This window comes from Mobula hypostoma, chromosome 1 (genome assembly GCF_963921235.1).
Source record: "Mobula hypostoma chromosome 1, sMobHyp1.1, whole genome shotgun sequence".
In the NCBI taxonomy this organism is placed as follows: domain Eukaryota; kingdom Metazoa; phylum Chordata; class Chondrichthyes; order Myliobatiformes; family Myliobatidae; genus Mobula; species Mobula hypostoma.
In genome coordinates this window covers 135,019,805-135,043,521 of record NC_086097.1, presented here as the reverse complement: position 1 = coordinate 135,043,521, position 23,717 = coordinate 135,019,805, and the positions used below count along the sequence as shown (strand labels likewise).

At 42.5% G+C, this 23,717-nt stretch overlaps 1 protein-coding gene across 1 annotated transcript; it reads right to left on the bottom strand.

The window, feature by feature from the left end:
* Positions 1-1,628: 1,628 nt before the first annotated feature.
* Positions 1,629-23,054, bottom strand: fbxo32 (F-box protein 32). Its single transcript, XM_063056131.1, has 9 exons — positions 22,613-23,054; positions 16,296-16,402; positions 13,819-13,868; positions 13,635-13,727; positions 10,646-10,739; positions 7,631-7,815; positions 6,604-6,786; positions 6,350-6,493; positions 1,629-5,014 (listed from the first exon to the last, which is right to left on the bottom strand). The coding sequence occupies exons 1-9, from the start codon at positions 22,723-22,725 to the stop codon at positions 4,925-4,927; spliced, it is 1,059 nt and encodes a 352-aa protein (XP_062912201.1). The 5' UTR covers positions 22,726-23,054; the 3' UTR covers positions 1,629-4,924.
* Between the last annotated feature and the right edge of the window lie 663 nt (positions 23,055-23,717).

The following is a 23,717-nucleotide window of genomic DNA, read 5'->3' as shown; positions in this document are numbered from 1 at the left end:
GGCGAAGCCAAAGTCTTATCCTATTTACTACCTCATCTTGAATGCCAAGTGATTGAACCCTCTTGACCAACCTCCCTTAAAGGGCCTTGTTAAAATTCATATAGACAAGATCCACCGCCTTACCTTTATCAACTTTCCTGGTAATTTCCTCAAAAAACTCTGTAAGATTGGTTAGACACGACCAACCACACACAAGGCCCTTTTGACTATCCCTAATCAGTCCTTGTCTGAATACTTGATATATCTGGTTACTTAGCCCACTTCCAGTAACTTCCCTGCTACTGCAGTCAGGCTCACCGGCCTATGCTGTAATTTCCTAGCTTATTCTTAGAGCCTTTCTTAAACAGAATATTAGCTATCCTCCCATCGTCCAGCACTTTACATATGGCTAGGGTTTTACATTTCTCTGCTGGTGCCCCTGTAATTTCTGCACTAGCCTCTGAGTCCAAGGGAACACCTCGTCAGACCCTGGGGATTTATTCACCCTAATTTGCCTCAAGACATCAAATACTTCTACCTTTGTAATCTGCATAGGGCCCATGACCACATTGCTGCATTACCTCAAGTCTATAGATGGTGTCCATCTCCTGAGTTAATACAGATGCAAAAGAAAACCTCCCATCTCTTTTGGCTCCATGCATAGATTACCACTAATCTTCTAGGAGACCAATTTGTTATCCTTTTGCTCTTAATCTGTACAAGCCCTTCAGATTCTCCTTCACCTTGATGACTAAAGCAACCTCCCGTCTTCTTCTAGCCATCTTGATTTCCTTGTGTTTTCTTGCATTTCATTTACTCCTTTAACACCTCATCCGTTGCTAGCTACATATTCCAGCTCCGCACCTTCTTTGTCTTAATCACAGCCTCCACCTCTTGCAAACCAAGGTTCCCTAGGTCTGTTATCTTTACCTTTTATTCTGACAGGAACATAAACTCTGAACTCTCAAAATCTCTTTTGAAGGCTTCCCAGTTACCGAGGACACCTTTGCTAGAAAACCACCTGTCCCAATCCACACTTTCCAGATCCTTTCTGACACCATCAAAATTGGCTTTTCTCCAATTTAGAATCTTAACCAGAGAAACAGACCTATCCTTTTCCATAATAACCTTGAAACTAATGGAATCATGATCACTGAATGCAAAGTGTTCCCCTACACAAGCTTCTGTCACCTGCCCTATCTCACTCCCTAATAGGAGATCTAGTGTGACACTTCCTCTAGTTGGGACTTCTACATATGATTCAGAAAACTTCCTGAACACATTTGACAAACTCTTTCCCATCCTGTCCTTTTACAGTATGAGTCCAAGTCAACACTGTATGTAGAAAGTTAAAATCACCCACTATCACAACCTTTTCCCTCCATTGTCATCTACTGACATTGACAACTATGTGCTGTACTAAAGAAATGTGTACTCTGGCACATTGGGTTTAAAGTAGACAAAGCTCCAAATCAGGAGTTTACAACCTGGTATCCACAAACACCTTACTTAATGGTATTGGTCCATGGCATCAAAAAGGTTGGGAAGCCTTGCCCTAAATGATTACCTATCTAAAAGGACAGGGCTTTCATACATGCAAATTCAAGATGCTGCCACAAACCAATTTCAAAAGATATCATTTATTAAAAAGATATCAATTAAAAAATGCCATAGTATTTTACATCAGAAAATAATGTTACAGATATTCAGTTTTGCGTAGATGCAACAAAAGTTTGTGTCAATAACTATATACTGAAGACAAGCAATACTTCAGATGCATAATGATGCAAAAATTTCTAACTTTCACAGAAACAAGTATTAATGTAGAAAATGAGACAGTGCAATGATTAATCACAAGTCCCAAAACTACCTAGTATTTCTCCACACTTATTTCTTTCTACTCAAGCCAATGTAGAAGTCGACCTCTTGTGCTAATGCACAAACTTCATCTAGGAAAAAGTAGAAACCAAATTATCTTGGTGAAAACTGCAGTTTCGAAATAGGAACTGGTTTCCCTTCTGTGACCAAATCTGGTTATACTTAAATCCACGAACTAGCTTATCTGAGTCTTTTACAAATCATTGCTGATGTAAACAGTTTCAACCTGTTGCAGTAGCCAAAGCAAATCTTGTATTTTGCTAAGAATGAATTTTAAAGGATTTTACTGGAAAGATAGATGTTTCATCACACAATTCTAGACATTTCACTGTGACTGGGGTTCCTGCCCACCTTCTCAACACACATTTTGAAAATCCATTGCAGTTTTAGCAGGTTACCTTCTGTGAGGTGTATTGTCATCTGTGCCCAGTAAAATGTTGGAGGATCTCGTGCACATCTTAAGGGGTAACCTAATGGTATGGCTTCTGAAGCTTCTGCTATGGAATGAATCCTTAGAAAGTTCAGTCTGTCAACTGTCCTGCAACTACTAAAGTAGAATTGATTTTGCACAATAATGTAAAACCTGCAACAGCAAGTAGACATCTTGTTTTATATCTCCATTTTTACTTTGCAAGCCAACAATCTAACCTTATCCCCAACATTGAAACCTTCCCACATGCTTCAGAGATTGAAGGATTAATTAACACTCCTTTCCATCTGTGAGAAAGCAAAAGCCAAGCTCTCCTACAATCTCCATCCTCACACTAAGAATTTTCATTTCTAACCATATGACAGCTTGAGCAATCAAGCCTTGGCACCTCAGTCAGGGCAGCTGTGGGAACTCAGATGGACAAAAAGATTGCAATTGTGTGTGTACTGCAGAACTCGGGTTGGCTTTGAAATGAAACGGTTGTTTCCAATGCTCATTCTGAAGCTTAATTGCTCCAAGATCACCTAAGAAAATAAACTACATATATTATGTTGCTTCTATAAGACTTCAAACAAAAGACTTTTATTGAGGGGAAATATTTTTAATGAAAGCAGTTATACATTTGGGAGCATCTACACTTAAAGCCTTATAGAATTCCAATAGTACTGTTAGCAGTAGCATTGTTCCTGATCCAATTACAGCCATTTAAAATGTATAAGCTTTGAATATCTCCCATAGCACATGTTCTCAGTTTATTGCCTAGGCTGTGACTGTCTTATATGGAAACAGCCCAAAGTTTGCTTCTCATGTTGGTTTCCGAATGAAATTTATCATAGGAATGGGATACTTTCCTCCATCCACTACCCAGTTCTTGTAAAAAGGTTACTGAAACTTTTCATATTCCCATTACTTTCTCCACAACTTTGCAACACACCCTACACAAACCAGTAATCACCTATCAAACCCATTAACATGCCACCAAATAGAAAAGAAATTACTGTTACTTGATTTAACAACCTTGATAGCTTATCAGATTCACCTCCACCCATTGATTATAGTACAAAACCAAAAGGGTTGAGACAAAACAATTATTTTAAAAGCCTTAATTTTTCCTCCCAGAATTGCCAGCGTCAGTGAGCAGTATACGAGTCTCAACTTCTGCAGAGTGGGCATTTAAGACAGAAGGTGAACTGAAAGCTGTAATATCAAGGGCCACCCAAGGCCAATCAGGAGTAGGTCTCCAAATCAGCCCACTTGCCAAACAGCTACAGCCAAGTGCTTTCTCCCAATATAGTTCCATCCTCTTCAGTAGGTTGGAACAATTCTGAAATTGGAAAATTGCAAGGAAGTGTGGACAGTTTGCTGTGCTGCCTGTGGAACATGAACCCTGGCCTACACAAAAATCTCTTAAGATCTCCAAGTCCAATACCAGACCTATCATCTCCATTCCTGCCTACACTGACTGTTCTCTCCCCCCACCCCTAAATCTCTGAGGGGAATTCCTTCTTTGTGGAGAAGCTATAGATTTTGGGCAATACCCACCCTCTCTCACTTCTTTCAGTACTAAAGATTTGCCCTATGCCAGATCATTGATGTGACTGGGAGTTCAATGCTGATTACAATTGAAAAATTACCAATGCCGTTCAATCACTGTCCAATCCCATGCCTCTTGCAAAATAAAAAAAATAAACATGATTCCTTCATATTCAATTCAAAGCCATCAAAGCAGTTAGATGCAGGATCACCAGACAGTACTCTACCTTCAACTTATTGATAATGTATCATAAAAAAGTACAAATATAATAGCTATATTAACAGCAACTAAAGTTAGTCCAACAGAACTATGGTCAAGTGCAAAACAGTCTGCTGCACTCTGCTACATCAGACATCAAAAAAACCTTCACATTACCATGTAAGGATCACACCTTGTGTGAGAATGAGATAGGAGGCTTTGTAGAGAACTCAGGCACTGAATCAGTAGCTTTATCAGGTTAGAGAGAGGGAAAAAAAAAATCAGTTGATAACTTCGTTCAAAAACTTGTTCAGAAGCTTCTGCAGCTCAAGGTTATAGTCAACGTTACTGACAACTTGAGATCAGATGGGTGAAGAAAACAACTTAAGGCAGTGTAGATTACTTCCACAATATCTCAGCAACTAATTAAGAAAGTATGGAAGGGACTAACCTAATCCATGCTATGGAACATGTGCATTTTAAAATCCACAAATCGGTGCAAAAGGATGTTTCTGCTATGGCAGAAACATACCATTAGCCATTTGCATGATTATCCAGAAACGGTACATGGGACTCTTCCTATACACTGCCACCACAATGCACATCAATCCCATTTCAGGAGCAACTGCTTCCTATCTGACATCTCGACTCTCCTCGAGATAGTGCCTCAGTAATTTCAACTCCCAGAATTACCTCAAGCAATATTTACACACCATAATTTTATTGGGATATATAAAATAAACTTAAACCACTTCTATTACAGCTTCAGTGTAAAAAGGAAAGTATAAATATTATTGTACAGTATTTACATTGGTAAAAGCCAAGTATACAAAATTGGTAGCTCAGTTCTCAAGGCACAGCAAGAATCTCTTCCACACTTGGAACCTTCCAGAATTTTTTCAAGTTCAGAACTTGAACAGGCTGATGAATTCGAGGGGTGAAATAGAAGTGTAAGAGCCATCAGGGTCATTGGCTGTGCAAGGATGATTCGTATCCTGAAAGCAAAGCACGAAAGGAACTTGTTATTGACCTGCATTGCTATAGTACTTGGTATATCTGTTAGGCATCTCCCATTACTTTACAACTAATCAAGTACTTTGCAGTGTAGCCATTGTTGCAGTATACAAAGCTAATTTACACACAGCAAGCTCCTGCAAAGGCATCATAATAAGACAAGCGATCTGTTTGCATTGGTTGAATCACGGGAGCAGCTGGAGACCCCAGTTATATATTCTACTGAAGCAACCAAACATCCTGACGAAGGGTCTCGGCCTGAAACGTCGACTGCTCCTCTTCCTATAGATGCTGCTTGGCCTGCTGCGTTCACCAGCAACTTTGATGTATGTTGGTTGATCTAACTTTTAACAATGTTGCATATATGTTGCACTCAAAAGTGATCGTCCAAATTTTTGGACAAGGACCCGTCCTACTTAGGGTCATGGCGGCCATTAGCTGCTAACAAAGTATCCTGAGGTTTCATTATTTATTGAACAGCAAAGCCAGCATTGACGTTCCTTTTCCAACTACCCTGCTTCCGGCATGGAGTCATTTTCTTGAAGAAATGCAGTCCTTCTGGTAAAGATGTTGTTAGTGAATGAATTGCAGGATTTTCAACCCAGGGATGATGAAAGAGCAGTGACACATTACAAAGCCAGGATGGCATGGGACTTGGGAGACCGCAGATGCCGGGATCTGGAGCAAAGGTGGGGGGGGGGGGGGGGAAAGCAAACTGCTGAAGAGCTCAGCAGGTCTGGCAGCATCTCTGGAGGGAAAAGGATAGTCCATGTTTCGAGTCAGGAATGAGTTTCAGCAGGGGGAATCCTGGTGCAGGGTCTTGACCTGAAAGACAGACTATCCTTTTGCTTCCACATATGCTGCCCACTTGCTGAGTTTCTCCAGCAGATTGTTCTTGGGTTGAGACTTGGGAACCTACACAGGATCGTGCACACGTGTGCCTGCTACCCTTGCATTTCTTTGTGATAGATGTTATAGATTTGGGAAGTGCTGCTGGAGTGGCCTAGGAAGCCACTGCAGTTCAGCTTGTGGATGGTATACAGTACAACCACTGTGTGCTGGTAGTGCAGGGAATCAACATTTCAGGTTGTGGGTGCCATGCCAAGCATGTGACTTCTTTATTTCCTAATGCTGAAAATGTAGTAGATCCAAGAATACTGGACCTGTGGATGTCAAAACGATGCATTTGAATGCATTGACACATAGCTGGGTCCCAACTGCCTCTAGATCTTCTATTCCGAAATTTAAGACAACAGTTGGAAATTAACTATTACGGTGCAAGGATAATGATCTAAACCCGTGAAGCCTTGCTCTACCTTCCAAAAGAGGATGTGGCAATGTCTGCAGAACTGGAGTGTGTCCCCATATTGTTCTTTCTTTGGGTAGCACCTCCCGAGTTTAAAGTACATCTTCTTCCAGTCCAAGTGCCCCTTCTCAGATAAAATGAGACGCTTGCGAATCTACAGTAGACATAAAAATAACAAATAAATAGGAGTCGAGTCCATTCGTAAGCAATATCCAGACAAAGACGTTTTAATTTGAAGCTTGGCAGTGACTTGGCTTGCTGTACCTGGCGCTCTGTGAAGTGGTATTGGCATAGTTTCTTCCACAGAAGCCTGTCCTCACTCAGCACTTGCAAGGTGGGGGACACCTGACCAAGGTTGACAATATCTCGCCCATCAGACAACCTCTCCATGATGTTCAATTGCAGGCACATGGGGAGGTCAGTGAGGGTCACTCCTGTATTCGGAGGCTGTGAAACAAAAAAGGTTTAAGACACCCAGCCTCAGTTCTCAAGTACAACATTACAGACACCATATCCTATGATTGCCAATTCACACAAGCTCCCAGCATACCACTAACACAGCATACAGCACAGGAACAAGCCCTTCAGCTCAGTGTCTCAGTACTCCCGGTAAGTATCACAAATGGGGGGGGGGGTGGCAGGAGAGAAGACCCCAGTGACTCTCTCAGGGGTTTTAAAACTGTTCTCTTTCAGGTCTTACGTCCGATGCCTCGTGGCATCCATAGCACACGATGATGCAGCCAGTCAGGACACAAAGAATCTAAATGATAAAGGGCCCTGACATTTGAAAGATGCAGCACGCCTGTAAAGCTTTAACACAGATCCTCGTTCTGTTCTAAATGCTTGGATTTAAAATGGAAATTTGATACCTATGAATAAATAAAATGTAGATTTTTTACAAATATAAACCTATAAAACTTCTGCGTGGATATGGTTTTTATAGCAGGGAAATTTTTCTATCAAATCAATGGTAGATTATTAAAATTGGAGGATAAGCAATGGGAGTACAGAGATTTTGAATAACATTGGCTCTGTAGAAAATTGGAGTTGCCCGAGGGCTGTACAGGCCAAAACACTGGGTGTACTTAAGGCAGAGATTGACAGGTTCTTGGTTAGCAAGAACAGAAAGGTTCAGGGAGAAGGCAGGAGAATGGCATTTAAGTTATCCATGATTGAGCAGCAGAGAAGACAAGATGGCCGAATGGCCCAATTCTGCTCCCCTGTGTTATGGTCTTATTGTTGGGTAGACTAGTGGCTGGACCTCCAGAGTTCCTGCTTGCCCACCACTTACCCTGATGATCCGAATGTTGTTCAGCTGCTGCTGCCAGTGAAGAATGACCTCCATTCTGTAGACCCAGGTGTTTATATTTCCTACCAGGACACACTTCCCTACACCTTTGACCAGTGCACAAATGGTGGCGTACAGACTATTGAGCAGCTCCTTAATTAGCCGGATATCACGTTGGTCTTCTATCACTGAAGTGGAAAAAAAATTCTTAATATTAGAAAATGGCGCATCACAAAAAATTTTATCATTGTTGGGGTTGCAGGAATAAACTGCAAGGCTGGAGATGGCTACAGAAACAGGAAGTAGCAAAGATGCTAGCTTCAGAATAAGTCAAGATGAATATCTTGCCAAAAATGGGAAGTACTCGCAATAATTAATCCTGGCATCATTTTAAGAAGTGTTCCTTTAGAACAGGGGGTTCCAAACTTTTTTTTAATGCCAAGAAGTCTGTGAACCCCAGGTTGGGAACTCCTGCTTTAGAACAACCTTTGTGGACTTTACAGACGAACTATTAATCAAGACCCATTAAGGACCAAGACGACATTTCTTCAGCCAGTAGGTCAAGTTTCTGGAATTCTCCAGTTATTAAGAATATTCACAACTGAGATGGATCAAAAGCAACACTCACAAAATGGAGGAACTCAGGCCATGCAAATGAACAAACAGTTGACGTTTCGGGCTCTGAACCTTCAAGACTAGAAAGAAGGGGGAAGGTGCCAGAATAAAAAGGTGGAGAGAGGCGAAGAATAGCTAGAATGTGATAGGTGAAGCCAGGTGGGTGGGAATCTGATAAAAGAGGACAAAGGACCATAGGAGAATGGGAAGGAGGGGCACCAAGGAAAGGTAACTGGCAGATGAGAAGAGGTATGAGGCCAGAGTGGGAAATAGAAGAGAGTAGAGGGAGAGAGAATAAACAAAGAAATCTCCTTCCTGGAAGGAGAAACTGATATTCATGCTATCAGGTTGGATGTAACCCAGATGGAATACAAGGTGTTGCTCCTCCACCTCAAGGGTGCCACGATGAGGCCACAAAAGGAGGCCATGGTCAGAATGGGAATTAAAGTATTGGGCCACTGGAAATTTCCACTTTTGGCAGATGGAGTGTAGGTGCTTGATGGAAGCTGTCCCCCAATTTATGATGGGTCTCACCACGGTAGGGGGCTACATCAGGAGCACTGGATACAATAGACAACCCAGGCAGATTTGTATGTGAATTATTGCCTCACCTGTTAGGACTGCATGGAGCCCCCAATGGAAATGAGGGAGGTGGTGAATGGGCAGGTGTAAAACTTAGGCCACTTGCAGGGATGTGTTGGGAGGGATGAATGGACAATGGAATCATGGAGGGGGTGATCCCTGCGGAAAGTGTAAAATGGATGGGGGACAGGTAAAAATGTGTTTAGTGGTAGGATCTCTTCGGAGATGGTGAAAGTCGTGGAGAATGATGTGCTTATCAAATGGATCAATTCACTGAGCATCCAAGAATCAAATGATAAAGGTCCTGACAAAATATTAACATTATTCCTCCCCACAGATTTTGCCCAAGGCACTGAGCAATTTTTTTTTTTATTGTTAAGGACAGATAGAACAGGAAAAATGGATTTCAGGCTTGCTGAATGCCAAAATGTTCAGTAAGATTTTCATTATATGACCAGCTACTATTTATGTTTGGAAACAATTCAATTAAATCCTATCCTTCTCTTAATATTTAGAACTTGTTCTTTAAAAAGGATCTAGTGGTTGCTGATGTTTCTCTCATCAATGCAGAGGTTACAGTTTGCTCCTTATCCACAGCCGGATGTAACAACCATATAGCGATTTTCCAATGTCTTCTTCATCCCTTAACTGTACAAAAATGCAAGCAGACACCATTCATGGTAGTTTGCCATTGTTAGAATAATGGCCAAAACTGACTGGAATTTAGAAGAATGAGTGGCAATTTCACAAAGATGCTGACGGTGGTATTCCCCTCAGGTTGTCTGTGGGCAAGGGATTTATCAGCAAAATTTAGGAGACGTATGTGTTCATTTCAAATCTGTAAACTGAATTCTATTCTTGATATCCCATTAGAATCAAGTTCAGTTCATGCTGGAGATTAGCTTTAGCAAATATCCATTTATTACTACAAATGTGTGAATGAATAAACAGCTCCCGAGTTTTATGGAGTTCTATTCCACATCCCACTTTGCTCCATCATTTTCTCCTATCCTCTCCATTGCGTGTATCCAGATTTTCCTAAATCCCATCACATACGTTCACATCGATCTCTTCTCAAGGGAGCAAGTTCTATCTCAGGGGAAGAAGTTTCTCTCAACTGGATCAATAAGAATTTTCTTTATATTCATGAGCTCTTGTCCCACTTTCATGCACATTTTCTCTATACATCAATTTCATAAATCTTAAATACTCACGTCTATCCTCAGCCCTCTTTCCAGAGTAAAAAACCCCAGCCTTTTCCGCCTTTCCCACACCTAACTGAGATTTCCATAACATCCTAGTAAATATACATTATGATTTTTTTGCATGCATTTGACCCAGTGCCTCTACATCCTGTTGATAAAACCCAGGTCAGACGTTTTATCAACAGGATGTAAAGGCACTGGGTCAGATGCAAAAGAAAAAAATCATAACATATTTACTGAGATGTTATGGAAATCTTAGTTAACTTGTTGGCAAGACTGAAAAGGCTGGGGCTTGTCACTCTTGAAAGAAGGCAGAGGATGGACATGAGGATTTAAGATTACGAAAGTGTGATTATTTAAGTACAGAGAAAATGTGCATGAAAGTGGGGCAAAAGCTCATGAATATAAAGAAAATTTTTACTGATGCAATTAAGAGAAACTTCTTCCTCAGAGATAGAACTTGCTCCTTTGACAAGATATAGAGCAAGTGATGAGATTAAGGATAATCTGGATACGGGAATAGAGAGGAATAGGAGAAAATGATGCAATGAAGTGGAGTGTGGAGTAGAATTCCATAAAGCTAGGGAGCGGTTTTATTTTTTGCTTCCATTCTTACCTTTCTGCACAACTTTCTCCAGAATGTTCATGTAGTTTTTCTGGGCAATCCCACTGAGGGACGTGAGCTGGGATTTCGCAATGAGCTCCAGCAACTGCAAATGGAAAATAAATTGGTGTCACTCTAGCAAGGCAAAACCACGCAGCTGTTCTAATATGGCATCTTGGGTCACACCACCTAATGGCTACAGGTTTCCAAAGCTTTTAATCCGAAAGGGCACCAGTCAGGTGCCCAGAGACGGGGTCAAGGAAGGGGTAAAGTGAGTATCATTAATTCTTGGCTGCTTATGAAGATTAAGCAAATGGTACAATCTGTACTAGTTCTTAATTACTATTGAACAAGCAGAAAGCAAAGCCAAGCCAAACTCCAAAACACTTGCCTTAATCAGACCACATCCTTATTATAGCATAAGATGGCAATGTCATTTCAGTTTACAAGCCGGACAGACTGTATTTTGTCCAAATTAAATGTACACCGTGGACATACTTCAAGATGGTTATAAATCAAGAAAAGTCCACACAACACTCCAATAAATGAAGTATGGGGGAGTGAATGAAGCACTGAATTGGCCAACTGAGGCAATGTTCTCACAAGTGAACATAAATTATTTTGCACTTTTTCAACAAAACATGGAGTTCCAACCAAGTTAGCCAGCACTACACATTTTTTCATTGTCTGCTTCCACCCATCATCCACCATCCTGTGTCCCAACTCTACCTCTCCCCTTCCTGCTCTATCTGCCCATCATCTTCCATGGTTCCCCACCACCCATGGGGATGTCTCACCACCCCACCCAGCCCCAATACTGGCCGTCTCCGCTTCCCACTCTTAAACTGATGCAGAATCTTGACTTAAAACATTGACAATTCCTACTTCCCCAACAGACTTTGTCCATCAGCTGTTCCTCCAGAAGTTTGAGAACATGAAGGACAGCTTCTGCCCTGCTGTTCCAAGACTCTCAAATGAACCTCTTCAACGAAGATGAGATCTTGATCTCAATCCAACTCATAGTGGCCTTTGCACTTTCTTTGTAATGAATGACAGAAGATTTACAAGGATATTGCCAGGACAGGAAGGCTCAAGTTGTAGGCAGAGGTTGGCCAGGGTAGGTCTTTATTTGTTGAAACTTGGGAGAAATGTTTAATTCTGAAAGATATTGATAAGCTGGATGATAACAGTCTTTTCCCCAAGGTAGGGGAGTCTCAAACCTAGGCACAATGGTTCAGGGTGAGAGGGCAAAGAATTCAAACGAACCCGAGGAGCTGCTTTGGTGCATCCTGCCCCCTTCCTAACAGTGTTGTGAATAAGCTGCCCGAGAAAGTGGTAGATTTAAGAACCCACTTGGGTAAGCACGTGGAGGTGAAGGGCTTGAAAGGATATGGGTCAAAGAGCTTGTATCTGCTGTATTGCTCTATAATATTTTGAGTTCTGCTATTGCACTTATCTTTTGTACTACCTTGAAATACTTGGTTGGAATGATTTGTATCTACGCCATGCAAAGCAATTTGTTCAATGCATTTCAGTACGTGATAATAATAAACCAATTAATAGTTATTTGTTCAAGCATCCTCTGATCATTATCCTCTGTCCCTAGAGTTTACCATGCACAAACAGGCTGCTCATTTCCCTCCAACAGTGACAGGAAAGCAGTGCGTGGACTCTCTGGGATGTCATCGCATCGTGCGAAGTTGTTTGTCAAAACAAGTTCCTTCTTTACAAGGACAAAGCATAACACCACCACTCCGGTGGACCCACTGCACTATCGAGGCTGCAATACAGCCATCAGTGAATTTGACTCTTGTTTCAACATTTTGCAATTAGTCACAAGACATGGGGTTGGGAGCATAGCAGGAATTCCAAACAGTTCCACTTCCATCAGCACAGCAGCATACTGGATACTGTAATCAGCTGCTGGCCTTGCTGCTTGTCACCATGACTTGATTTGTGATGAGCAGTCAGGGCTGCTGTTGGCATGACTCAGGGTAACAAAGCCCTTCATCAGTCGAAGGGTAACCAGCACAAACATTAGCTTCAAGGCTTTGGGTACCATTAACATTTACAAAAATCATGGACAGGCAGTAAATAACTGTCCTGAGAGAGTCTTTTATCCTTCCTCATAACATGCGAGTAAACCATTCATCTCATACAGCTTTCCAAGCATTCCCATACCCCACTCATTTCCCCTGTAATCTCTTCTCCCCACATTCTCGTCAACTCCTTGAAGCAGCCAGACTTCACAAAATGACTAAGTATTTCATGGGATTACAAGCTGCTAGTTAGTAAAACATCTCATTTAAAGGAAAAGCAGAAGTACTTAATCTTCAACCTAGCCCCTACGACAGAACTAGGCCAGTGTTTTTGTTCACATGCGCCTCCTCCTACTCATTCCAATCGCAGAAACTTCATTTCCTTCCCCAAACCACATACCAGTGGCTTTCTCTTAGATGCAACACTCTTCGCCTCAGCCCTCCCTGTGGGAACAAGCTCCACCACCACAGCCCCCCTCCCTCCAACTCTCCAGGGAAAGATCTCTTGCAAATTCCAATTAGACTTATCAGCAACCTCTTGTTCAGCTTTACCACAAGTGGAAATCTCCACTGTGCCAGTACCTTAACAAACATCCTTCAAGATACCAATCAGATCAGCTTTCAGCCTTCCAGAGATTACAGCCCGAGCCCACACAATCATCCCTGATCAGTGAGACTTCGACACAAAACAGTAGACGCTTTAGAAAAATGAGTACTTCACTATAGGATTGATGCAGTTCACAACACCACTTTGCTTTGCATCCGACAAGCAGATTCAGTTACAAAGCAGTACATTTCCATTCTGCCTCAGGAGATGGAATTACCGCTTCTACTGCCAGTTTAATCAAGAATTAATAGTGATAACGAGTTAGTGCCATGACGCAGAATGGAAATGAATAAGAAATGAGGAGGTAAAGTGAAGGGCAGAAATTCAGTTCAGTAGAAATGCAAGACCCACCTACCCGGACAACATAATTGAATCTTCGTGTGTCCCGAATGGCACTGGAGAAGTCCAGGCGGTTAAAGGCCTCACCCAGGGTACAATATCCGTGGCGCTAAAAGAAACGAAGAGTCTGTCAGAGCCAGCAATGGGACAGAGGCTTTGACCATGCAGCCGTTCACATAATACAACACAGCATTACTCACCTCCTTTGTGCTTCCTTTGTGAACTGAGATCCACGTATCATGGTGAAAATCTGAGAGCAAAGATAAAGATCATGGACTTTATTATACTGCAGTAATTGCCAAAGCAAATGCAGTTTGGTTTCCAAAACAATGAATGTGATTATTGTAATTTTATTTAAATTTTGAAGTGGAATTTTATTTAGGTGCCCCCCCCCCAAACATGAGAATAAAATGTTACAGTAGGATTTGTGTAAATATGGTTGACCCAGACTCAGTGGGCTGAAGGGCCCCTTTGTGCCATTTCTGATTTTCTCTCGTCCCAATTAACCCGTGATCAGTTTCTTTACATTGACATCAACTCTGGCTCTGCACATCCTCCCATTCAACTTGTGACACTAAGTTTTTAGTGAGGCCAAGTCAATGGACTTAGATTGGGTCAAAACAAAGTCCATTCCCTCCCACTGATCTCTATCAACACCACTTCATAAAGGACAAATTAACAAAAAAGCACCTCTAAAGAACAGACCATCATGAAGCAGAGATGACGATTTGATTCACTGAGTCCATGCTAGCTCTTCCAAAGCACAACCCAAGTTGACCCAAACCCCCACTCTTTTTCTCGATAGCCTAGCATCTCCAGAGTGTCAATCCATTTGCAAACTGCCCATCTGGATCCTGACTAGCAGTGCCAGAACATGGGGAATTATTCTATAGTGAGTATCATATTCCAGCCTTAGCAACTTGTAACCTTGACCATTAGACCAAGGACATTCAATGCAAATACTGACTTAATTCCACACTCTCCTGTGGAAAGTACACTACATTGGTATTTTTAGATAATAGCAAAAGTAATAATGCATGTTACAATGTTAACAGTTCATATTCTGATACTTTGTCTATCAGTTCAAGCAACTACAGTGTCATTTGTTTGAGCAATACAAGATGATTCACAACCAATCATGCTCCATTATCAGTGTCAGAGTAATCCAGAGACAATAACATCACTGCACACTTAGACAAAACATATCCTTATACATTGTTAGAAGCTACTTTGTACGTATCTGGGGAATGTATTATTCAGTACTGAGATTGCAGTGCAATTTATAGTTGCGATGAGCTTAAGCATCAACTCTTGTAGAATGCAAGTGAAGAGATTTAAAAGGTACCAGAAAAGAAATTACACCATTGGGAATAGGGGAAAGGTTACAGTGATCATCTCAATGGAAGACTAATGACTTGGAAGATATCCAAGATTAGTTGAATGTGAGGAAGATGCTTCCACTTACACCAAGATCACAGCTAGAAATTATCAGTATGTAGTTATGAACAAATACAATTGGAAATTTCCAAAAACTTTAAACTAAAAGAAAAGCAGGGAAAATGCAGAACTCCCTCCTACAGAGAAAAATTGAACAGGGGTGCACTTAAGGGAAGTTGGATATAATGGAGGGAGAAAGCGATGGAAAGTGATGGAGATTGGAGTTGAGAATGTTCAAGCATGGCAGAAGTACTGGCACAGACGGTTCAGCTGAATGGCCAATTTCTGTGCTGTAAATGAACGCCATATCAGGGATGCTTAGCACAAGTACAGACAACCCTATCTGCACGCTAAACCAGAAGTATACCAGCCTGCTGGTCATGTTACAGGTGGGGAACCAGGAGTAAGTCAAAAAATTTCCAGGTCAGTGAACAAACAGGATATCTGAGACAGATTAATTTACCAACCATTTAATATCCTTAACAGCAACCCATCCAACTTCCTCTTGAACCTGTCAGTAACCCTCTCAGCTCAAAATGGCAAGGACACTACAAAGACAATGATATCAATAGAGTTACATCTGCTTCTTTAGGACCATCCCTGCTGCCCTCCAGAGATAAAGGAAACATAACCTCTGTATGGTATGGATCTGAATTCCTGCTATGCATTTCCACAGTCACTCCCAGTGCCATTCCATTGAGGTACTACTGTCTGTGCAAAGGGAGCACAGTGCTTATGCTATAACCATCTCACAAACTGTAAATCAAATTTCACCTGCCCACTGAGTCTGTAGTTAACACACTCACCTCAAAACCCACCAAAACTGAGTGAAAGCATGGCATCCTCAAACCCAAGGGACTATTTTGAAAGCAGGTGGGAAAAAAATGGCAGACATTGCACATAACACTATCCAACAAAAGTAATGTGACAATATCATGGTAACTTGTTTAAGTGACATTGGTTGAGGGATAGTGAGTGGTCAGAACTCTATTGCTTTCCTTCAAGAATATCATTACAACTTGAGTCGATGGGAAAGGGACCTCGAATTTAACACATTGCCCAAAGCCTAACATCTGACTGTGGGTCACTCCAAGTCCTACACTGGGAACACAGCCACCATTTTGCTGCTCAAGGTATTGATTCACGACATGAAAGCGTGAGCATCTAAGCCTGCCCTCTGGAAGAACAGCTTTGTTAAATTAAAAAGCTTCTGTCTACAAAAAAAAAGAGCAAGACTCACATTGGATTTTTGTATTGTTATTCAAAAGATCCTTTCTTTTTTTTGTCATCAAATCATACTCAACGTTGTTCAAAAAGTTCTCCTTATTAAATTCTTCATTGCAGAAACTGTAAAAGATAGAAAGGAACACATTGTGAAACATGAGTAATTCTTTATCAGAAATTCAACTTACATTTTATTTCCTTATTAAATGGGGTATACTAGGACAGCGATATCCCATTTTGCCCACATACTCTTACACTCACTCACATACAGAGGACAATTTACACTGACCAATTAACCTAACAACCCACGTGTCTTTGGGAGACCTGGAAGACACATGGTCACAGAGAGAGAATGTGAAAGCTCCATAAAGCCAGTACCAAGGGCCAGAACTGGACACAAATACCTGGAGCTGTGATGCAGCTGAGCCACTGTGCCTCTCTTGTGGAAAGGAAAGCAGAATTAATATTGGACCTTATATGTTTCTCTCTGCACGGATGCTACCCAGCTAGCTGAGCATCTCCTCCATTCTGCTTCAAGTCACTTCCCCAGGACTACTCAGATCTGCTGGCATTAACCGCCACCTCAACCCCTTTTTACAGCTAGCTTCTCTATCTGGCAGATTTTCCTCTATTGTCTGCCTGTCCATTTCATCTTCTGATGAGGAAATTTTCACTGCCACAGGTCAGTTCGTGGAGTGAAACACTTGACACATTTCATGGGACAGGACAAGTGGTTCTGGGAAATTATCACAACTTCCAAAGAAGGAGAAGAGGGGTCTGTAATCTTTGGAAATACTCAAGGGAAACTGGAGCTGAAATTAGGAGGAGCTTCATGTCAAACAGTTCAAATGTGCTACAAATCCCAATTTTAATGTAGAAACAAAGAAAAAGTTTCACTTCAAGACTTTGGTCACTTCATTAAACAGATACCAAGGAAAAGTTGCCTGACATTTTAAGTAGCCACCATAAACCTTGGTTCTTTATCTGGGTTGGGGGGTGGGGGGAGTGCGTGACTCAGAATGTACTTCATGATCTTTGGCTGCTAGTTCCCTTCAAGTTGGGATTTTTTTTCTCTGCTGCAAACAGGCCTCTGTGGGCAAGTTATTTATAGCAATTGTGTACAGTGCAACTTCAAACCACATCATCGGAGCAAGCTTTAAAGGGTTACAAAGAGCAGAGACTATTCTGCAGATCAGAATGCAATGATGCAGCACAACGTTAGCAATCCTCACTGGGCTCCATCCATTCTTATCTACAGTTGGGGGAAGAAAACAATTTGGAAGACATTACTCTGCAGGCTGCAAGCTAGCTTCTTTGGCACATAGCCTGGTCGTTAAAAAGTCAGGTCCTGGCAGGCAGCTTTGGGCTGTGCAGGGGAGAGGAACTGAAACAAAACAACCGCTTCCACAGATCAATAACACATCTAAAATCTGCAGTCAACCCAGACTGTGTCATTAGCTGTATTTACTTGCTCTTCTCTCACCCCATCACCCTGGCCTACCACTTAATGCCACAGCCAGTCCACATCTCACATTTCACTAGACCACTCTCTGAAGGAACGTCAATCAAGTTCTGGCTGAAGTTTCTAGTCTGAACAACTCTTGGGGGTTGTGGGGGGAGGGGCAAGCTTGGTTAATAAATTTTCAAGGTATCACTGACTTATGTGGGGAGGGTTTTCTGACCACAGGCTTCAGGAAGGACAGCCCACAAGAACCAAGACAGAAAAGCAACCAAATCACTTTTATGCATCTTACAGGCACAATCTGTCTTGTACATTCAAAGATCTTGCATAATCGTGCAAGGTGACCCAAACAATTCCTGCTTTTTTTGCAAGATTGTACTTTGCTGTAGCCTACAGGAGTTGCAAATGAATTTAGAGGCTAGAAGAAAAAGGAGGCAGGATTTTCAAACAGAATGAGGGTCACTTCTCACCTGTTTTCTTACTATCCCTCTACTGCAGGGGATTCCCGACCAGAGGGTGGTCACTGCCACCAATCCATGGGTTCTGTGCAGCCTGACAAGCCCAACACAGTGATTGAGGTCATAAGCATTTGGAATCTGTCTGGGAAAGACCAAGAGCCCAAACCCAACAATTTGATCCTTTTACTCCCCATCCCCCACCCAAGAATTTTGGCCACAAGGACCATCTGTTGCAAGCACCTCAAAACAATGGCAAGATACCAAAACTCATGTCTTTACAAAATCCTAAAAATAATCATTCATCAAAAGAGCAATTCTGTGACCTCTATGAGGGCAATATCTCCAGATCAGACATCAACAACAACCAGCTCTGGTGAGCAGGCCACAATTCACATGCCCGGTACTCGACGCTTGAAATAGACTATTTACTCCAAGCCATATTATGACAAGAGTTTACCAGAAAGGAAGAAACTTCAAGGCAGCTCCCAAAATCTCCCGAGAAAATGTAACATCCTCATTAACAAAGGAATTCCTGGTTTGTCCCTCCTTAAATAACAAGTGAAGGGGCATTCAGAGAGAGATTTAACACTCTGGGCTTTCTCGCAATATTCCATCCACCTCTTCCACTGAACAACAGCTGCCCTGTTGGAAGTTGTCTATCACATAACTGAAGTGGAAGCATGAACTGACTAAAAGGATGTGTTCCCAGTACTACTGGAGAGGGAAAAACGGGATTTCAATCCTGTGAGAATGAAAGAAACAGCCAAAGCAATTTTAAAATTAAATTTTCCCCTGTATGTATCACTGTCCAGGTCAATATTCATTGCCCATTCCCAAAAGCCCCGAGAAGATGGGGGTAAAATTCCTCCATGAAACTTTGCAGTCCTTCTGGTGAAGATGCTCCCAGTGTTAATGAGGAGGGAGTTCCAGGGTTTAGCCACAGTGATACATCTCCAAATATGGGCAGTATGCGACTTGGAGAGGAAGCTGCAGCTGGTGGTGCTCCCACATGCCTGTTGCTCTTGTCCTTTTTGGCGGCACCGACGGAGGGTAGGAGGTGGGGTCAGAGCTGCCTTTTCCCAGCAGGTACCACAGCGCAGTGACGTTGGACATGGCTGCCCTCACCCTTCCATTTCAGGCTTGGGGTGTTGCTATGTGCTGTTGAATAACTCCTGGCAGATGAAGAGGCAGACTGTTGCCTCTATACCACATTCTGATCATCCCACTGTGGGTTTACCTGAGCCGAGTTGCATTGAGAAGTGTCGCTCCAGTGTGGTGTGGGTAGAGTTTACACTTTCTCCCCCCTTTCCCCAGGTTGCTCCCGTTTCCTCCAACATTCAAAACACATGAGATACAAACATAAAATATTAAATATAAATAGTGCAAAACCAGCACAATTGAGGCTGTGTTCATGGATTGTTCAGAAATCTAAATTGGAGGGGTAAGAAGCACGTCTTCAGGCTTCTGCATCTCCTCCCTGATGGTAGTGATGAGAAGATAGCATGTCCTGGATGGTGAGGGTCCTCCTCAATGGTGGACGCTGCCTTTTTCAGGCATCACCTTTGAAGACAGCCTTAACGGTGGGGAGGCTAGCACCCTTTTCCCAATCCCATGCATTGGTTCCGCCACAGCATGCGGCGACGCAATGAGTTAGAATGGTCCACACAGTCCATCCGTAGAAATTTGCTAAAAGCAAAGCAGAAGGAAAAGAGCATCTGTACAATATCAATAGATGAACTACCTCTTGCCTTCACAGCCAGCAGTCCACCCAAGTGATGTCAAATACCACATTGCCTGCATAAGCTGTTCCAAGCATCTGGTCTGAAATCAGAGTTTATTTAGTCTTACTGGTTCAGCTGCTCAACAAATAAACTAGCAGACTGACCCAAGGCTATTTCAGACAAACACAGAAAGGGTCTGGGAACAGGAGCTGGTTATTGAGCTCAGACCTGAACTTTCCATGTCATATGATCCTGGCTAATTAAACATCCAGTCCAGTCACTTTGGACAACTCCACAACTGATCCCTAATAGGCTGTTTAGGGAAACTTTCAGCCTTCCAGTCTTGAACAAGTGCTCCCTAACACAACGCCTGAGAAGGGCATCTTGTTAATATTGGTCTTCATCTTCTCCCCACCAATCTCTACATTTATTATTGTAAACCTGTAGGACAGCCTGATTTGGCAGCTGGCCAAACCAGCAGTCTCTATAGATCACAGAAGCAGGAAGAAGAGGAGACATCAGCAATCTCTGTAAACAGCACATCTTTTGGATGACGCTGCACAAATAAATGAAATTATACAAATGCAGAGATGCTGGGGAAAAATACAATGAAAGGCCAACTTCAAACAACCTTTAGCAAACACTATAGATTTATTCCTCATGCTTTATTAAGGTGATAAAACGCACAACAATATACCATGAGCACTGTCCATGTAGGGTAATTGAAGGTCACAGGACCACAACATCTCTATACTTCTCCACTTCTTGCCACCTGTACATTTTTGCAGCTTTCTGCTGCCCTCTCTCTAAACCCCACAATTCTCTCCCTCACAATCATTGACACTTTATCTCCTTTGTACTTTTTCTTTGGCACTGACCCAAAATTCCCTCACGTCCAGCAGCATCAACGGGTCTTCAAAACTGCCCAACACATGGCAGGCACTAGCCTGCCCACCAGCAAGAACACATGTCCAGAAAGGTGCCGGAAATGTCACAGAGGATCCCACCCATCCTGCTCATTGACTGTTGTCCCACTCCCATCAGGGAGGAGGCTATGTAGCATCCACACCAGGATCACCCAACTCAAAAAACAGTTGTTTTCCCCAAGCAGCAAGACAACACCTCCAACCCACCGCGTGGGCACCATGCTTGTGTAGTGGTTAGCTCAGCGCAGGGACATCTCAGGGTGTTGGAGTTCAGAGTTCAATTCTATAGACTAGCACAGTTCAAAAGACTGGAAGAGCCTGTTCCACCACTTCCTGCCAGTCACCAAATGTACAGACACTCCTGTGCCTCCTCACCTTATAGGCAGGCAATCAATGTACACAAGCTATCTTATGTATTCACAATTTTAGCATTTTTGTTAAATTGTGTTCTTTATCTTAGCGCTTTTGTTTTGTGTTGCATCAGATCCTGAGTAACAAATAGTTTATTTCCCTGTAGACTTGTATACTGGAAATGGCACTAAACAGTCTTGAGTCTTGAACATTTTTGCCAGGTTCTGTGCTTTTGTACAACTTTGCAATGCTATAGGTGCTACAGAAACGTAGTTAGTGATGTTATCGTGGCAAACTTGGACAACCCAAGGCAAGGTCCCCAGCAGCGCTGAATATCACCCCATGACAACAGTTGGAAAACATTCAGGTGTGGACAGGGGTTGGCCGAGATTCCACCCACATCACAAAGCCTCCCGACGCTCACCCATGAAGGTCAGCCAATTCCTCCTGCAAGATAACCCTTTCATCTCAATGAGGAAACGTATCGCATCATTTTTCCAACTTAGCTCCCGTCGGCCGGGAATGATGGAAACATCTACCGCAACCGACGAGCGTCGCGTGATTATTTTGCAAGGCCGTTAACAATTAGTAGATCACGAGGGAAGAAAGATGTTGACATTATGAAGAGCAGAAGGCGCCTTCTTGAATCTGCACAATGTAACTGGGATACAGCAGCACAGAAAGTAAATCTTCACTCACTGTAACTTTTAACAGCAACGTAATTAATTTTAAGCCTCAAGCAGATACATTGAGAAAACTTCACATTTTTAAAAGGATTTTTAAAAGCATTTTATTATGGAGTTTTACACCGTGCCCGATGTGTTCCTGTTCGGTTTGCTCGCCAGTCTGGCCTCACTGCACAGACAAGAAAAGCTGCTTCTGCGGTGTCTGATCCGTCTCGGGCGACGATCCAACTCAAACCGTTTACAGAAGTGATGCATTGAAGTAAAACAACGCTCACAATATTTTAAACACACTGAAACCCGGATGTGAAGCATTCGCCTTTCAATGCGAATGCTCGTCCAATTCGACTTATTTACAGGGTTTTCAGAGAATGCGTGCATTAACTATTTTGTTTCCAAAATTGATTTTGTTTTTATCACTGAACTGCAGGTTTTAAGGTCCTGGTCACCCTGAATTTGTTACTTTTTGATACCGTAGAACGTAGATGAAAGGTCTTCGACCTGAAACATAACCACTGTTTATCTCTGTCCACCGCTACCGCCCGAGCTGTTTGGCCGTTTAAAATAAATAACGTCACTATTTCCTCCAGTTGCTCCTTTAAATTAACCCGCCTTTTACCATCTCCCCCTTCCTCTGGGCAATTCCCAACCGTGGGATTAACATCAGCAATTTCAACCTCAATTTAACACACGCAAGACAACGCGCACCACGACCTCGGTTTAAAAACTCACCTGTTCAGCGGAGCAACGTTATTATTTGCATCATCTTTCGACCTCTTCCAGCCGCTGTCGGTTTTGATCCAACTCTGACCGGGGGACCGCCAGTCCTGACCTAAGAAAGGCATCCTGATCGAGCCTGGAAAGGTAAACTCTTGTTATTGCAAACCTTTTCCTTCACTTTGAGCGGAAACTTTGCCTCCTCTCCTCGTTAAACGCTGTGTTGCTTCCTTTAAGTAGGGATGCACTCGCTCTGATAAAAGTTTTGCGCAGTCGCGATGTTCAAGTGTGCTGCGAATTTCTTTTTCAAAGCAACTCCTTCCTCTATACTTTATTGCATCTGCACTTTCCACAGTCTTGTCTGCTACTGTTGCTTGTTTGTTTGTCTCCTGCCTTCTTCCTCTGCTTTGCGGGATTTAATTAAGAGGGAGATTTGCACCGTGCCTCCTATTTATCCTCGCAAACCTATGTTGCCGGAAGAGTGCGCGGCCCCGCCCCCTTCATCCCAGGCTGCCGCTCGGGTAGCACGGTGTGATCCCAAACGTCACGCAGCCTCTTTCACGTGGCACATTGTTTTTCTGTCTGAACAGCGTGACCTGCTGCAGTTTACACAATTCGCTGTGTTCCGCAGTAAATATGCGACTCTAAGAACTTCTCGTTTTACTTTTTCCACGAGTTGACTCTCTTTGCCATGCACTAAGCCCCCAGTAAAACCACCAAGCGAAGTATGATTTGCAAAATAACATTGATACAGTGGCCCCGCCATTTTCAGAAAGTTGTGCGTGAAGGGCTACAGACCCAGAACAAGGAATGCAATTTAACCTGAAGTTCATTCTCAAGCAGCATGGAAACATTAGGCTGAAAGGCCTTTCATGCTGTAAATTTCCAGGATTCTAACTCTGGCCCCAAAGCCGTGTCCAACTCGTGTTACTGGTTGAAGGGTGGGCGAATTACTGGCTGCATTTTGGGGCCAGCATGAATGCACTGGGCCTTATGCCCCTTTCTGTGTTATAAATAGCATCTAAAGCACAGAAAAGAGACACTTGGTCCACCACCTCTCTTTAAGAGCTAATTTTAAATTCTTTGAGTGTTTCTGCTCCCATCATCCCTTCAGGTAGTG